The following is an 18,133-nucleotide window of genomic DNA, read 5'->3' on the forward strand; positions in this document are numbered from 1 at the left end:
CGCGACGGCGCAGCTCGGTGCGGCGCAGCGCCGCTCCCCTTCCCCCCTCGCTGGGCGAGAGGTGTCTATGGGGCATCCGCCGCCGCTCCCGCCGCCGCCGCCGTCGCCGTCGCCGAGTGCTGTCTCTATGGCGAGGAGGAGGAGGAGAAGCGCGAGCTCGGTGACACAAGTAGATCTGGCGCCTGCAGCCGGCGGCGGGGGCGGGCGGGATGGGGAAGTGGCAAGGGGGTGGGGACGGTGGACCCGGGAGGGTGCGCGATGGCGCCAGCTGGAACGGGGCCGGCGAGGGACGGAGCGGGGTGGCGGGCGGAGGAGAGGGAAGGTAGCTGAGGCTGGGGGTTTGGCCGGGGGCTGGCGCGGAGTGATGACGCAGAGGCTTTGTACCTGGGACTCGCGGCGGTGGGACGGAAATGGGGGACGGAGGGCGGTGGCCCAGGTCCCCAGCTCCTCGGATGCTGGCGCGCAGCAGTGCCCGGGGTCAATCTGGCTGCAGTCACTGGTTATCTGCACCTTCGCCCTGGCGCTCCGCCAGGGAGGAGAGTTATCTGTGGCTGGAGTGCTTCTGCACCGCCCGCTCCTTTCTTGGGGAGCCCGCAGGGCGGAGATGCTCCCTCCAGCAGTGAGGTCGGTGGCCCCCTTGGTTTCTGCAGCTGCAGTCGAGGGCCGTGCAGAAAAGCACTGGTAACTGCAGGGGCGGCCCGCCATGTGTGGCAGAGTGGGCAGGCTTAGAAAGCAGGGACCCCTAGAATCTAGGGCCTAGATCTTGGGTTTTCTGTTCTCAAAGCCCTCGGTTACACCTGTGACTGCAGAGTCTGGGTGGGCGCATAATTCCTTTGAAAAATCTTTGTTATGCTATTTTTTTTTTTCAAACTGTGAAAAACGAAGGAGCCTTTTCCTGTTCAAGAACCAAAATGTGGTCTGTCCTGTTATCATATACCGTGAAACCAGTGTATATGGCCCAGCAACATGAAGTGTGTGTGTTTGGTAACCAGGGGAAAATGCTATGATTTTTAGGAAATTAGAAAGAAACAAGTTGAAATGCCTTGCTTTTTCCCTCCTGCAGTTAATGGACATTCAGACAAGCGCTGTGTCTGTTACTTATTGCTCAGAAATAACGTTTTATTATTATTATTAAAGTAGGTTTAATTTTGTCCCCTCCAATTTTGGCTTGAATAAATGCTAGTCAAGGAGATTCTGTAATCAAATCAGATTTTGAATGTTCTCTTAATTAGGAATAAAAGCAAACATTACTTCTGTCCTAGTAACATGTGATCTTCTCACATGTGTATCAGTATTTGAGGTTTCATTTTTGTCTGAAAATGGTTATCAATTTTATTCAGCGAGTTGAATTCAGAGCAGTCTTTAAATTAGTGGGAAATTATTAATATGTGCACATAAAACACTCTTTGTATATAACTGATGTTAGAACTAGGAAACCTGTGTTTATCTTGACAGGTACACAAATAAAGGATAAAGTATTTTATGAAACAGATCTTCAATCAAGTATAACATTTTGATGCTTGGCAGCTAGACTCCTTGTGCCCTCACTATGCCAGCAGCAACGGTAGATCATAGCCAAAGAATCTGTGAAGTTTGGGCTTGCAACCTGGATGAAGAGATGAAGAAAATTCGTCAAGTTATTAGAAAATACAATTATGTTGCTATGGTATGCCTATGATCAAATATCCTTAAATGCTTCTTATAAAAGGGGAAGAGGAATTTTAAAAGTCTTGAATTCAACCCTTCTTTATTTTTTAAGGGATTAATTATGCAAAGGAAATTTTGTCTGTGTCCTCCAACCAAAGACCACAGGAAACATACCTGTGATGTGACAAGTTGGGTTTATTACTTATTGGAGTGAGGGAAAATGCATACCATTGGAGGAAACTTGCGTCAGGCAGTTTTAGGTAGGGATTAAGGAAGCAGGGCTTTGTGGGAAGCTGGGGTATCTTAATAAAGTTTTTCTTTTAATTGATTTTGAGAGAGAGGAACGGAGAGAGGGAATGAGAGAAACATGGATTTGTTGTTCTACTTATTGATGTATTCATTTGTTGCTTGTGTGGGATCTGACGAGATCAAACCTGCAACCTTGGCATGTAGGGTAGACACTAACCAACTGAGTTCCCCAGCCAGGGCAATGTGTTTTAACTAGAGTGAAAGAAGACCCAAGTAAGTCGAAAGCTATAAAGAAGCAACAGTCAGTCACTAACCAAGATGGGTGTTTGATCATTTTCGTGGTTTGTCCATGTTTAGTCATGATTACAGAGTGGCCTTGTCTGATGTTGAAGTGTGAAATTGTTTAAATTGGACGGAAGAACATTAGCTACAAGTGCCAAGTCAGCCCCTAGCAATGCTGAGGCCTAACTGATAATACCAGATCAGCTCCCATAAGCTAGGAAACTCCTGATGTCTTTCTCAAACAAAAAAGATCTCCCAGTGAAACATTGTTGATCTGCAGTTTTGTTGTTGTTTGGTTTTTAATTTTTAAAAAAAGTTAACAGTGGAGCTCCATGAACATACTGCTATTAAGCATCTCATCTTGTACATCTGTTATAGCTACTCTACTGTTTTCTAGAAAATTAGCTTTGTGAAGCAAGGGGTTAGTATCTTAATATTCTTTTGTTCTTCCAACATCTAGCATATCACAGTGCTTCCAATAGAGTGGTTTTTGAGTAGGGAAAATTTAGAGAAGTTTTAATTTCTTTTCTTTTTTTTTAATATTAATGGGTATTTTTATTTTTTATTTTTATTTTTTTTAAATATATTTTATTGATTTTTTACAGAGAGGAAGGGAGAGGGATAGAGAGCCAGAAACATCGATCAGCTGCCCCCTGCACACCCCCTACTGGGGATGTGCCCGCAACCAAGGTACATGCCCTTGACCGGAATTGAACCTGGGACCTTTCAGTCCGCAGGCCGACGCTCTATCCACTGAGCCAAACCGGCTACGGCAAGTTTTAATTTCTTTACTGTTTATAGTGACTAGGTATTTTAGATTTTGTTCTTAGCTTCCTAATTTGAGTTTTAATACTAAACTGATGTATCATTTTCTCAATATTTTTAAAAAACTGTTTTTAAATATATATTTTTATTAGTTTCAGAGAGGAAGGGAGAAGGAGAGAGAGAGAAACATCAATGATTAGAGAGAATCATCGATTGGCTGCCTCCTGTACGCCTCCTATTGGGGATCGAGCCTGCAACCTGAGCATGTGCCCTTGACTGGAATCGAACCTGGGACCCTTCAGTCCGCAGGCCAGTGCTCTATCCACTGAGCCAAACCAGCCAGGGCAGTATTTTTAATACAAATAAATATACGTCTATGGGGAGGGAAAAGTTGATTGGTTAAAATATGAATATTTGAATGTACATAGATAATGTTCTGTTTAATAAAGGTGTACATCCTCACAGAATTAAATTTTCTTATTCAATAGAAATTGCCAGCGGTCACTTATTTCTCAGATGATAAGGAGTGACAACATTAGAGACGTGATAACATTCTACAGGAGTGTGAGTGGCATGCAATTTTTGATGACATGCTTTCTCTGGAGTATAAAGAGAATACTGTTTTAGCTCAAGAAATTAGAAGGGTTTGATGTTTATATAATCCTTGCCTGAGAAAAGTGATTGGAAAGTATGATGCATTTTCCATTCTTATTGACCAGTTCCATATTGGTTTTAACAGAATAGCATAGGTTCCCATACCTCTTGAGAAACATCAACTTATGATTTTTTTCCTCTTCCTTGGGAATAGAGTACTTGGTTGCATTTATCATGCTATATATAAGTAATTTTTTTACCGATAGGATATTTAAAGTAAGGAAAATTCATTAAGGTTGTAGAGTTTCATTTTATGGTTCCAAAAAATAATGCTCTTTTCTGTTAAAAGGTACTTCGTAATAGAATATGAGTGAATAGAATATCATCTATAACAGGGGATTCTTTAATTTGTACCAAAAATTGCTTATTCTAGGAATTTGTGGACTGTGGTTTTTAGTAAATAATGAATTTTAAAACTGTTTTACAGGACACCGAGTTTCCAGGTGTGGTTGCAAGACCTATTGGAGAATTCAGGAGCAATGCTGACTATCAGTACCAACTATTACGGTGTAATGTAGACTTGTTAAAGATAATTCAGCTAGGACTGACATTTATGAATGAGCAAGGAGAATACCCTCCAGGAACTTCAACTTGGCAGTTTAATTTTAAATTTAATTTGACGTAAGTGAGAAATAAATATAACCTGATAATTTTTTTTAGTTTAATTTTTGGAGTTGATGTCCCTCAAGTATAGTGAATGAAATTCTAAGTGAATATTGCATAGTTATCCTGGAAATACTTAAAACCTAAAATCTCAAAGGTTAGATTGCTTCTAGATATTATAGGTCCAAATAATTGAATAAAGCAGAGTCTCCAATTCATGTACTTTGAATTTTTAGAAATGTTATATGAAAAGTTTTACTGCCACTTTTTTTTGAAATTTGGAAAATTTTGAGTATTGGAAATACTTAGCAGAAAAAAAATAATTAGAATATTAGTTTCACTTTCAAACTTGTGTACAGTTTGAAACACATTTGTCTTTGTTGTGATAGTTTTGCTTCTTAAGAGGTTTTTATTATAGTCATATTCCAGTTTATGAGTAGATTATTTGTCAAAGGTGATAAGATATTTATTGGAAACTTGGGTGCATTTTCCTGTCAAGTCAATGTTATATAAATGATTTTATTCCCAGGTCAGGCCACAAAATCTCTTATACTTACATTAGAGGCCCGATGTGTGAAATTTGCGCAAGAGTAGGCCTGCCTTCCCCCGGCTGCCAGCACCCGCTTCCCTCTGGCACCCGGGACCCAGGCTTCCCTCGCAGCCCTGGCTTGGTCCAGAAGGACATCTGGTCTAATTAACATATTACGCTTTTATTATTATAGATCTGGGAGAAGTAATACTGTCCTTTAACCTGGTGCTTCTTTCAGAAACACTTCAGGATCTGGCAGATTGTCTTCCAGAATCTGAATTCTAACTCAAGCCCAGGGTAGAAACCCAGTTTCCTTACTTGTAATTCTTGTCTATCATTGGTAGGAGTAATCTTGATAGCTTAGGCAGCGGTTCTCAACCTGTGGGTCGCGATCCCTTTGGCGGTCGAACGACCCGTTTTCACAGGGGTCGCCTAAGACCATCCTGCATATCAGATATTTACATTACCATTCATAACAGTAGCAACATTACAGTTATGAAGTAGCAACGAAAATAATTTTATGGTTGGGTCACAACATGAGGAACTGTATTTAAAGGGCCAGAAGGTTGAGAACCACTGGCTTAGAGAAATGTAGATTGTTTGGGCCAAAGGCAGACTGTTTATAAACTGACTGTAAGTTGGAGAAATGTTTTAATACATTCAAAGTATGTTACAATACAGGATTGCAATGTCCTGTTTGACAGCCTATACTTGTGTAATGTACTGTAACATCTGATTTGAAAAATAGTAAAAGAAGGTGGTAATGCCAATGTATGAACCTCCCATTCTCTAGAATAATGTGAAATTTAGTATAGGAGATTTAAGGAAAAGCAGGGTTGATGATTTTAAAGGATAGTGCTGTTAGTGTTGCAGTAATATGGCTTATACTTTCATTGTGTTTAGCCTGACTCCCTGTTTTTGGATTTTAAAATGTACTCTTCAGAACCTTGTAAAGGATAAAAAAAATACTTGTCTCTATTCAAACTGATAATAACCTTTCATAAGTACGGTAGTTCTGAAACACAGAAAATGGCTTTTTAGCCTTTTCCTAAAAGACCGCTTTTTAAAATTATTTACCATTTCATTTGTTCTATGTTACTTTTTTTCTAAACTGGTCATTATTAGAACATTGTTTTAACTAAGATGCCGTTGTGATCTTATTACCTGAATAGGAGGAGACATATTCGTGTCACAGTTTTGGTAAAATTGAAATTTTCCTTATCTAGAAACATAATTATTCTAATAACAACTGCTTTGTTAGTATAGTCTCTGAAAGACGTTTTTCTCATACAGAGAGGGCTACTGTAGATTTGCTATACCAACTTTTGCATCCATTTCCACTGATGTTCATGTCTTGGGAGATGTTTAAAGAGAAGCATATAGTGAAAAATATTAAATAGAAAAAGTCAGTTGGAAGATAAAACCAGTGCCATCTAATGTGGAGACAGAGCCCCATGAACAGAATCTTGGATATTTTGAAGAAAGGTGAAAATTCCCTTTTTATTATGGGCCTAGAATGAATGTATCAGCGGCTGTGCTAGGCACCAGGGATACAGAACTAAGGGACGTTGGTCGTGGTCATTATAATTTAGTGTTCCCATAACTCTTTTGTCCGCTTCATGATGCTAAAGTCCAAGAATTAGAATTGTTAGGTACTGATCGATATATTTGAATCCTCTCTAAACTGAATTTCAGAGTTGATGTGTAAATGAAACTTGAAGTGGGGTATTGAGCTGTGAAGAAAAGAAAGCCATGGGCAGAATTCCTCTAAAAAGTCAAAAGAGAGAAGAATTTTTTATAGGGTTATCAATTTGATTATAGTAATTCTTGATATTTGAGAGAATCATTTGCACAGCGTGGAAGAGATTACAGGGGATCATGGCTTCAGTAATAATGGAAAGGAAGACTTCATTTAAGGAAAATGGCAGTGCAAAGGAGATAGTGCCGTAAGAAGGAGGGACAACAGAAACAAAGGGTGGCTTTTGTTTTACTGATAATGCACAGGCATTTGAAGGTGAAAGGACAGCTATCAGTTATGGAGTTGTAGCCTGAATATGTTGTCTTTCATAGCCTTTGCAGACTTGGGGGGGGGGGCATCTTTGTGTTCTTATCAGTTTGGGTTCATTAGGTACTACGTTTAGTAATCATCTGCATTTGTGACAATCTATATTCCAGTTTAATTGCCTCTTACGATTTTCAGCATTAATTTAAATATATAGGAGTTAACATTTTTAAAAATGTAAAATGTGTGGTGAGCCAGGAGTTCATTGAGGTTGGAAAGTGTTTCTAAATTGTAAAATCTCTAACCTGCATGTTTAAATATGTGAATTTGTGTAGTAGGCTAAGTTTGTATTTGTAGCTAGAGGTAATTTCAATAAATTTACTGAATTTAGCAGACTTAGATGAGTTAGTTTCTGACTTTAGGCTATAATTGAGATAGACAGGCTTGTATCTCTGCTTTTTTGGAAAACTTTTTTTAGAGATTTATACATGGCCCTCCTTTCTGTTCAGTTGTCAGAACTGGGTATTTCCTACATCTGCTAGCAAGGTGAAATGATTTTCAGAACTTGAAATGGACACCAGGGAAAAGGGACATTCTATTGATTTAGAGAATTGAGTCATAACAGTTAGGGAGTTTCCCTTACCACACCAAGTATTTTCTGTCCTATTTGGAGATCTAGTTAGCTTACCTGGATGGGGTTCCCAGCTTTCTTTTTCTAATAACATGGGTATTATAAAGCATGGAATTTGTTCCAAATGATAAAATATTTAGTCCATTGAAATTCAGATGACAGTACATTAATTTATCTGGATTGAGCTATGTGAACTATGCAGGAACAAAAAAAGAGAAATAGTTTGCATACATGTTTTTGTTTACTAACTTACTTGATCATAAATTGTCAGAAGTAGTCATCCAGGTCTCTCCTGGGGATTGGGGTTCAATGGGCCCGGGTATGGGACCTGGGAGTCCATATTTTTGGTAAGCTCTCTGGGTGATTCTTATCATTTGGCAAGTTTGGGCAACACTCATTATTCCACTTCTTGTTTGTTTGTTTGTTGTTGTTTTTATCTGATGATATAACATTTAACAAAATAGATAAAAATGATTGTCTTCCTAAAGCTTGCATTCTGGGTGAGAGAGACAGACAGTTAACTAAAAGCAAGCAGTGGCCCAGAATAATGTGAGTCTGGAGAAAGAATCTGTTATGCCTTGGTTGGTTATAATTGCTAAAACATGCCTCCCCTTGTGAGCATTGCGACCTGATGAGTGAGGGTCTAGCTGTTTAAGATACATATTTTTAGTGTAATAAGGCCAAATGATACTGTTGTTGAATGAAAAAACTTGTATTGGGTTTATTCAGGTATCCTTTCTGAGGTGTTTTCCAGGGGAAATTTTGACAGTGATTGTTCTGGTTTTCCCATTTTAAAATATTTCAGTGGCTAGTTTTATTTTTTAGAAACATTTGGAAGTAGATTGATTTCCAGAGACTAGACCATAAGAATACATTTCGGCTCAAGTGTGATTTTTCTTTTGGTATAATTAGTTTTGTTAAATGGTTTAATAGGATTGTCTTTGCTAAATGATGGAAAGTGATATTTTTACAGTTTAAAATGTAAACAGAAAAGTCTAATGGGGCAATACACAAAATACTTTTTTTTCATTCTCAGAAACATACACCTTCATTTTTCCACTTATTTAATATTTTAGATATCTGTGTATACTTACGAAGTAGAGATGGCTTTCTTTTTGGCATAAGTAGTCTTGAATGATTGGTTTATATTTAGATATCCTGGCTTGATTTTTGGTAGGCAATCTTGGAGGATTAAGATTGTTAGAAGAAGAAATCATTGCTGTTAACCTGAGTCCTTCATTTTAATCAGGTTTCTGCTCATTGGGGCTATTTGCAAGGCTATTTATGAGAGGAGCCTCTCCTTTGACTTTAATGTGGAATGTCGTTTAACGCGGCCACGTCAGATGTTTGCACGTGTTCTCTCTGGTGCTGCCGAGAGCAGGTAGATGAGCATAGGCCCTCACCCTGTGGCGACAGCGGCATCTGGCAGCGTTAAAGCAGCTGCTGAGACTGAAAGAACATGTCTGTTAGTTTGTGGTACTAGTCCCCGGTGAATAGAAGACTCTTTTCAAACCCAAATTTATTTAACTTTCGAAAGGCTAGTTCAGAGTAAAGATTAAAATCTCACCATTGGACTGTTTTGAATGATTATTTAATGTGTGCACAGTTTTCTGAAATCATGACTGTTAATGTTTAAACTGTAGTTTCTTTCCATGTATGTGAAACATTGGAACACTTGGACCCAAGCCAGCCCTCTTTCTTGTTTGTGGTATTGTAGTTGTAGGTCTAAGTTGAGAAAAAGAGTTTGTTTGAAGTATGGCACTTTTGAATGTTGTGTTTCTTCTTCTCCTGCCAGGGAGGACATGTATGCCCAAGACTCTATAGAGCTACTAACAACATCTGGTATCCAGTTTAAAAAGCATGAGGAGGAAGGAATTGAGACCCAGTACTTTGCAGAACTTCTTATGACATCGGGAGTGGTCCTCTGTGAAGGGGTCAAATGGTTATCATTTCATAGGTAAAGAGATTGCATTACAAATGGCATGCGTGTTTTTGCCACAAAAAACTCACACTGCAACAGTTTTGAGTGAAGTGCTTAAATTAAACAAGGAGAAGAGAAACAGAAAAAGAAAATGGCATATGTGTTACCATTTCCTAGCTGCTGCATGTTTGGCGTGGTCACTGTTTCAGCACTTTCAGGCTCAGTTCCATAAAGAATTGGTTGCCACGTTGCAGTCTCCTAACTCTGAAGAGACTAATGTTGGTCTGCTTAAAGGTTTTACAACATGGGATACATTTTGGCCCAGGAGAGTCAGCATTGCATAGTGAAAAGGGTACAGGCTGGGAAAATAGACCTTGGTTTAGTCCAACAATGCCATTTGGAATCTGTTACCTAAGGTTATTTAACATTACCTAGCCTAAGTGCAAGAATTCATTCATTAAAAATACTTAATATCTACCATAAGCCTTGCCCTGTGATAAAATTCTAGGAATTAAGATATAAACAAAACAGACTAAACTTCTTATCCTCATAGAGTTTACATTCTGGTGGGAATAGGCACACAATTTTTCTAACTGATGGAATTTACATGTGGTTTTTTTTAGATGGTATTAAGTGCTATGGAGGCAAAAAAGCAAAATGCTAGGTGTTGGTGTGTGGTAGAGTTTAATTTTATTTAAATAAAGTGATCAGGATGGCATCATTTAGAAGAACTATCTTGCAGAATTGTTTTAAAGTATTGTATTATGCAGGTGTTAATGTTCTTATACTCACTCCACTTCATACATTTTTTTAAAAAAAATAAGACTATCCCACATGCTTTACCAGTTCCAGCTCTGGCCTGTGGAATGATTACAGTAAAAGACTGTTCATGTTGTAAACTTGGTGCAGGACTAAGCAGTAAATTTTGAGTTGGAGATATTGAACATACTAATTCTTACCTGTTATCTTTCCTTTCTACTCTCCTCCACTTGTTACCTCGGGAAATAAGACTTCAGTCTCTGTTAATTTGAGAAATGTTTTTGAATTCTTTTTTTACAAAATTTCCTGGTCAGAAGGAAACAAAAGAATGGGAAAGAATTTGCCTGTGCTTTTACTACATATATTATGGTCTTTCGTTCAAAAGATACTCTGAGCAAGTACTTTGACTTGGCACTGGGGTATTGAGATGAACAAAAAGGGTTCATGTCGCTTTAGAGGTTAGTCTAGATTAGATTCTTAGTATTTGAATACTTGTCAAGAAATGTTGATTTTTTTTTTTTTTTAAATATATTTTATTGATTTTTTACAGAGGAAGGGAGAGAGATAGAGAGTTAGAAACATCGATGAGAGAGAAACATCGACCAGCTGCCTCCTGCACATCTCCCACTGGGGATGTGCCCGCAACCCAGGTACATGCCCTTGACCGGAATCGAACCTGGGACCTTTCAGTCCGCAGGCCGACGCTCTATCCACTGAGCCAAACCGGTTTCGGCGAAATGTTGATTTTTATTCTACAAAATGCTATTATATGTTTTCTTCATATTATCTACTAGAGGCCCTGTGCACAAAATGGTGCATGGGTGGAGTCCGGCCAGCCTGCCCCGATTGGGGCTGATTAGGCTGGGCCAGCCGGAGGGAGGGGCTTGCAGGCGTTTGGCTGGCCAGACACCCGCCCCCGCCCCCCCCCACAGTCAAACTCCAGGTTGAGGAGACAATTTGCATATTAGCCTTTTATTATATAGGATTTCTTAGAAGATAAAGACTAATTTATAAATCCTAAACTCTAATATAATCTTACCTTTACTAGTAGTAAGCAAAGGCTGTGTTGATTTATATTTTAGGTAGACACCAGAGTACTTCTTTGCCAACTATCAGAAATTTAAAGGTTTCTGCTGTTTATTATTGATACCTTGATATTTCTAAGTGGTCTTCAGTGGTAGAGCTTTCTTTGCCTTTTTTTTGTTTTCATAGCAAAGGTGGAAATTTATTGAAGAACAAGCACAGACTCCCACGTGGGGAGGGGAAGTCCCCTCTTGCCTTTTTTAGATTAGAAGTAAAACTCTGAATAGTAAATATAAATTTTGTTTTGTACCCTCCCCAAAAGATATGTAAATAACGTCTCATCAGATGTTGAGCTTCATACTGAAAAGACGTTTTTTAAATGGGATTCCTGCCCTTTAAACTAATGGAGAAAACAATACATGCATTTTGAAGGATAATACAAGGAAACAACTTGGGTAACAAATCTGTGGGAGCTGGGCTCTACAGGGAAGGCACCTGTGAAAGGTCCCTGAAGGAAAGGTAGACAGGGAAAAGAGGGTGTGTAATGGCCTGGGAGTGTAGGGAGTTGTAAAACTGGGGGAAAGCCAGACAGTAGGTGCAGGAGGTGTTGATTGGAGAGTATGGGTTTGTGTTTTGTTCTGTAGACAGTCTCAGCCTTTGCTGCCTTCACTTGCATGTGCAGCATTCCCACTAGTATCTCTTGGGGAGCCATCAGGAGATGGTAACAGAAATACTTTTGAGGGAAGAGAGCACTTAGTAAAGTCAGTTACGGAAGTGAATATACTTTGGTAGGGAATTAACCCTTTGGATTTTTGAAGTATGTGCTCTCTTTATGAAAAAGATGGGGAGATTTGCATTAGTTTTGCCTTGTGAATGCCAGTTCTGCTACCTGTTTGGCCAACTTTCCATTCATCTTTATTTCTTCATTTCCATAGTTAATTAAATTTTTTAGACATACACTGTGGGCGGTTTAACATTCTCCATGAAGAGTTCTCTATTCAAGGATCAGCAAAATAGTAGTTCAGTGACTATAGGCTTGGGATGGTACTAGAGATCTGCATATTGGTGTCTGGAGGATGAAGTACCAAGGTCTATGTAAGAAGACAACATTTTCCCATTACAGTTGTGAACTTGTTATTTTCTGGTTTTGTGCACTATTTTTGTTGATTCCTTTTTTGTCTTGAGTGTGACTCACTTAAAATTTATTATCAGAAAAGGTTTTTCATCTCCATGGTATTAAGGTCCCTCTTCTGTATTCTTTTAACCCTTTTGTAGTGGTTATGACTTTGGCTACTTAATCAAAATCCTGACCAATTCTAACTTGCCTGAAGAAGAGCTTGACTTCTTCGAGATCCTTCGATTGTTTTTTCCCGTCATTTATGATGTGAAGTACCTCATGAAGAGCTGCAAAAACCTCAAAGTAAGGCTTCGAGTGGCTTCACCTGTAATTGCACCGACCAGCGATGACATGATAGGGTCCTGGTTGGGATGGTGATTCAGACCATGTGTCATAGTTTTATATTAAGTGCAGTTGTATTATCTGGTCATTTGGGTCTTTTTTTTCCTTGCATAAATAATGCTTTATAGAAAATCCTTTTGCAAAGCTTTAATATATACTAGCAGAACAAGTTTTCAGTAAAATTAAAACCAAGGATCAGATGTTTATCATTGCTTGCCAGATTGAAAATAAAAAACCAGCACAGACCCTGTGAGGCTCTCTTGCACAGAAGTGCAGGTTCTCACTCTCCCAACATGCACATAATCTATCCACGCAAGATAGAGTGCAAGGGGCCAGCAGTGTGCAGATGTAGTCAGTAGGGTACAGAAGTTTCTCCTTCAGTTGGGCTTGGCTAGAGATTATTTTGTTGAGTCTAGTCATTGGATCGTGTTTCAGGGATTAAATTACAAGGCTGAAAGGGTTTTGTTTGCTTTTCCTGCCCCAAAGATTGTCGACTTGTTAGTAGTAAGTGCTATAGTAAGTAAATGTCCTGTCCGGACAGTATCTTATATCCTGACACTGCTTAACATGTGTAATTGTTACTTTTGAACATTAATTTTTTCAAGAGGAACATTGCTTTAAGGAAAGGTGTTCCTTTAGTTTGAGAATGCATCTGTGATGGCACAGCCTCCCTAAGGAACACAGTATTTTCTGTTACAGTGAATAAGCTATAATAAACAGAAACACAAACATTTAGGTAAAGTGGTTGCTTCAGAGAACCTATCTCAAGTTTGATCACATTTTCTCCTCATCAAGCTTTTAGAAGTGCAATTATGTTATACTTTTAGAAGATGCTAAAAACTTCAAGAGCATTACTTTTACGCAGAAATAAATATTTTAGGAATTAAATAGGAAACTTTGCTTTGACAAATGACAAAATCATAAGAGAAACAGTCTTTTGGCCAAAGTCAGCTTGCCTCCTCATAGAATTTGCCATATAACCAGGGAAATTTTTAAGGAAGATTATTTCATATTTGTGACACCTAAGAGCAGCAGATTTCTGTGCAATTTGAAAAGACTTCTAGCTATGCGACTTAAGTGAACTTGCAGTAGTATATTTTTACTACTCTAGAAACTCAGTCCATACCCTGAAAGTATTACATGCTGAGAATCCAAGGCCAGAATGTTTTAATTTGGCCTTGGAAATGCATTTTAAAATTGATATCTGTACAATGACAGTTTCTGGAAACAGAACCAAATTATTGCTCATTATGTATACGTTATTTGAAAATTTCTAAGTATATCAGATATTCTGAATATAAGTGACCTAGAATGTTAAAATTCAGGTTCATGACAACAGTGCTTTTTTGACCTATAGTCCACCTCCTGAATGACCTACCCTGTTGCTCTCTAAGCAGCTGCTAATGTTACCTAATCCTCGTGCTATTTTTAGCTCAGGAGCAACTGCTGTCCAAAGCTCTGTTTAGGCTGTGATAAACAGAAGGGTTGGTTTGCTGGTAGGGCCTTAACAATTTACAGAGGAATTTCTTTGTGTTTGTCTTGTTTTTCCTGATCATGCTTTCCTTCCTTTACTTTCTCTCCTCCAAGTGTCCTCCATTATTATTCTTTCCTCCTTTGCTACCGTCCTTTCCTCACTTCCTTCCTCTTTCTCTCTTTTATTCATTCTTTCTCTTCCTTTCTTTCACTCTCATCATCTTTCTTTTTTTAATCCTAGCTATTAACATAGGCAGATTTTTAGCAGACCCTTCTAAGGAGTTGTATTATAAAAACATTTTCTTTTTAACCAGCAAAACCATAGTTAAGCACTTAAGATTTTATTAGTCATAATAGCTTTGTTTTGTACAAATTATTTAGATGAAACTATTTAGAAATAGATTGAGAAGCTTAGGAAAATTAGAAAGTAACTACCTACAGTCAGGTTTATAATAATTGATCAATGGGTGGACTGACTGTGCATGTACTCAATAATGTTACCCTTGATACCTGTTACCATATGATCTGCTTCCACCATATCTTTTGGAAAGCTATTTATCTATTACATGCCTTAAAGCATATGATAAAGATAAATTTGTCCGATTAAGATCTAATTTTCTATTAAATTATAAACTTTACCCACATTCAACAAATATTTAGTATTTCACATTCTCTTGTGTTTTCAGTGTTCATAAGGCCATCTCTACATTCTGAAGTTTATTTATATTTTGGTCATTGTCTAAGTTATATAATTTCTGAATTCAGGCATTGCAGTGTTTCTCTTGACAGGCTTTTTTTTTTTCCTGTCTTCTAGGGTGGTTTACAGGAAGTTGCGGAACAGTTAGAGCTGGAACGGATAGGACCACAACATCAGGCAGGGTCTGATTCATTGCTCACAGGAATGGCCTTTTTCAAAATGAGAGAAGTATGAAGACATCAGTGCCTTTTTCTCAATTGGTTGTTAGGTTGAGAACATTAAAAATCACATGGCAAAGTTTGGGGGCAATAAGTACTTATTAAATGAAAATATAATTAGAGGTACCATGTAAGTCATTTCTACCACACTTGAATGAAAGTATTTTAAAATAAGTCATCTTGAAATGTAGTTTAAGAGGAAATGAAAAAATAATTTCTTTGGAGACTAAAAAATTTACCTTCGAAAGTGCGTAGGTCCAACTATATTATTTTTTAGGTGAGAAAACGGAGGCCAGAGGCTATTACCTTTTATCCAAGGTGTATACATTCCTAGTGGAGAACTCTAGAGTTCTCGCTATAGACCACATCAGTGCTACTCTTGCCAAGTCCGGGGACTCTTTCATCTGTTTCCTCTGGCATTGTCTTAATCTTAGGCATTAAATTGCTGGTAAAAACATTATTTGCTTATTCCATTCTTCAGTACTTTGAAGATTAATAGAGTAGGACTTGTGCTTTTAGTAGATTGAGTCTTACCAGAGGTTTTTAATTCCAAAGGGTTAAATAAAATCTGAAGAAGTAGTTGAGTCAAAAGTCATATTGAGCAGACCCTCCTTTAGTAAAAGGCAGAGATAAAGAACAAAGAAGTTGGGTGTGGAAGAATAAAATTGAATTAACCTGAGTCTATCCTTAGGTTAAGTGATAGGTACAGGTATGCCTCGCTGTAGGTAAAATGCAAAAAAATGCAAAAACAAGATAGAATGGACTTTTTGCTTATAAAAGCTTTAGTTTTTACAAAAAATTTATAAAATTCTTTTTTAGTATATCCTCTAAGACATTGAAGAATTGACTAAGTAGTCTTTTGGGAATTTAAAACTTTTTATAGAAATATATTAACAATAGGAAACATAATATCTGTTTTGCCAAGTAGTACTGGATTTTTTTTACCAAGTGATTTGGACTATCTATTCATTAAAGTAAATACTTTGTTTTGTATATCATTCCAGTGCTGCATTAGAGAATTAAAGCAGTCATTTGGATTTTCAGCTTTGCATTTTAAAAATAGTTTAATGATTGAATTAATGGTGGGTTCCCTACTACTAATTTGTTACCTTTATTTTTCTTGGCTTCTTCAAGGATAGTAACCAAATGTGAATGTTCAGATTTTACTGTCCAGGACGTGTTTAAGCTTTGATTGTTTTTAGTCAACTTAGCCTTGACATAGGCTCAAGGCTACTTATCTAAACTCCCCCCACCCACCATTTGCTATTTTCATTCATTCTTATCATTGAGTGCTGCTCAGTTAATGGGGTAAAAAGGTCTGCCATTTTTCCATGATTACAGATTCTTATAAAAATGGTCTAAATGTTAAAAGGAAAGACATGCATTTTATACTTTTTTTTGTAGTCTTTTTCTTTGGTTTCTTTTGAGCTCTGAACTTGAGGACCTCAGTTTTATTCATTGATTTATATGTGTGGCCTCAAAGGAGACGATAGAAAAGAGCTGCCGTTGTAGTTAGGAACAGCCAGTACTGATTTTGCTGAAATATACATTACCAGTGGTACCTTTTGGTTAAAATTATCTCTTTTTCCCCCCCAAAATTCCTTTTTAGATGTTCTTTGAAGATCATATTGATGATGCCAAATATTGTGGTCATTTGTATGGCCTTGGTTCTGGTTCATCCTATGTACAGAATGGCACAGGGAATGCATATGAAGAGGAAGCCAACAAGCAGTCATGACATGAAATAGTCCTTTTATTTTTATTTTATTTGAACTACACACATGCTTGTATATAGGTTTTATCTCTGGTTGAATCCCTTGAACAATAGACTTTTTTTTTTTCATCGCCCATTTTATTTTTGTCTTTCAGTACTTAATATGACCATTCCTATCTCAGAGCTTAAATAGAAAAGCATTCAGGTTAAATTTGGCCTTAATATACTTGTTAGCAGGCGTGTGTGACAGAGAGTGGAAAAGCTGCATCATATAAACTTGACTGATTTGAGCTTGGTTTGTTTCCCTTTCCTAAATTAACTAGCACTGACTGTAATTTATTTCCGTGTTTCATGTCTCCCTTCCATTCTGCAGGAGTTTTAGCTATTTGAGATTGTGGACCATCAATTTTGCACTTTAGAGAGTGATTCTGACTCAGATCCTCTGTTTTATCAGAAAATTTGGTTTTTCTTGCTCTTAGCTGGAAAAATGACCATCTGCCAACTTTATAAAGTATTTACTTTTCACCCGTGGATTATCGCACATGCATTATGCAAATGGTTGGTTCAGCAAGACTACAAAAGACGAAAACTACTGAGGAGCTTAATAACTGCTGTTTCAGTACTAGTGTTTAATCTTCCAAGCACATCTAGTGTCTGTCAGTTTCTGATTGGCATGTGTGTAGGCCGCTCTGACTGAAGAACCTTTCAAACCAGCTTTACACCCTCCAGGAAAAATCCCTTGTTTGTGATTGGACATTTATTGTCTGCCAGGAAACTGGTCTCCAAGATGTTGACGCTGCAATTGTTTTATGATGGCACAATTCCCTTGATCTGCTTTTTATTTCATCACTGTTCATCTTATTTTAATTTTTTTTAATTTTATAGCCATACTTCCGAGCTCTTGATTTGTTAATTCCAAAAATCAAATTCATTAAAGTCCAAAGATAATAAATCTTTAGGTATATTTTGTACCAGATTAAATTAGACAAAAAATTATGCTTTCATAGTTGTTACAAAGATAAAGAATGGAGAGATTTGGTGCACAACAAAATACAAAAATATATCTTAGCTATGTGTGTATGTGTGTATATATACACATATAGCTAATATATAGCTAATAAAATTACCTGAGGAGTGTAATGTTTGTTTATTTTTTGTGTGTATATCTTTGCAATCTATTTTATATATATTGACAAAAGAGACTGTGAAATATTTAGCCATGCAGAATATGTGACTAGACCAGAGCATGTGTAGGAAGACATTTTGGTAATCATTAATCTACTCAGAATGATGGACTACAAGTAATGATGTGTGTTATCTACACTTCAATCAGTAATAATAGCAAATCTCCAAATGTTAGCCACATTGGTTTGTTTTCCTTGTACATTTATTCATGATACTACAGTGCTGTAACTGGGTGGTCCTTTTTAAACAAGACATTTGCAAAACAGAGGGTATTTGTTTTTAAAGCTTTTGTAAATAAAGGCTTCAGAAATGTTTTCTTATA

At 37.5% G+C, this 18,133-nt stretch overlaps 1 protein-coding gene across 5 annotated transcripts; it reads left to right on the forward strand.

Annotated features, from left to right (window-relative positions):
- The first annotated feature begins 34 nt into the window (after nt 1-34).
- Nucleotides 35-18,133, forward strand: CNOT7 (CCR4-NOT transcription complex subunit 7). 5 transcript variants are annotated; one of them, XM_070408292.1, is made up of 7 exons: nt 35-169; nt 1,456-1,666; nt 4,025-4,218; nt 9,158-9,319; nt 12,341-12,485; nt 14,812-14,922; nt 17,000-18,133. In XM_070408292.1, exons 2-7 carry the CDS (start codon nt 1,550-1,552, stop codon nt 17,006-17,008), a joined length of 738 nt encoding a protein of 245 aa, XP_070264393.1. In that variant the 5' UTR covers nt 35-169; nt 1,456-1,549; the 3' UTR covers nt 17,009-18,133. The 5 variants fall into 5 exon arrangements, with proteins under 5 accessions (XP_070264393.1, XP_070264394.1, XP_070264390.1 ...); XM_070408289.1 differs by having other exon boundaries at nt 38-169; nt 16,522-18,133; XM_070408290.1 differs by having other exon boundaries at nt 38-160; nt 16,522-18,133.

This window comes from Myotis yumanensis, unplaced genomic scaffold (assembly GCF_028538775.1).
Source record: "Myotis yumanensis isolate MYYU_CA2020_CCGP unplaced genomic scaffold, mMyoYum1.0.hap1 SCAF_3, whole genome shotgun sequence".
In the NCBI taxonomy this organism is placed as follows: Eukaryota; Metazoa; Chordata; class Mammalia; order Chiroptera; family Vespertilionidae; genus Myotis; species Myotis yumanensis.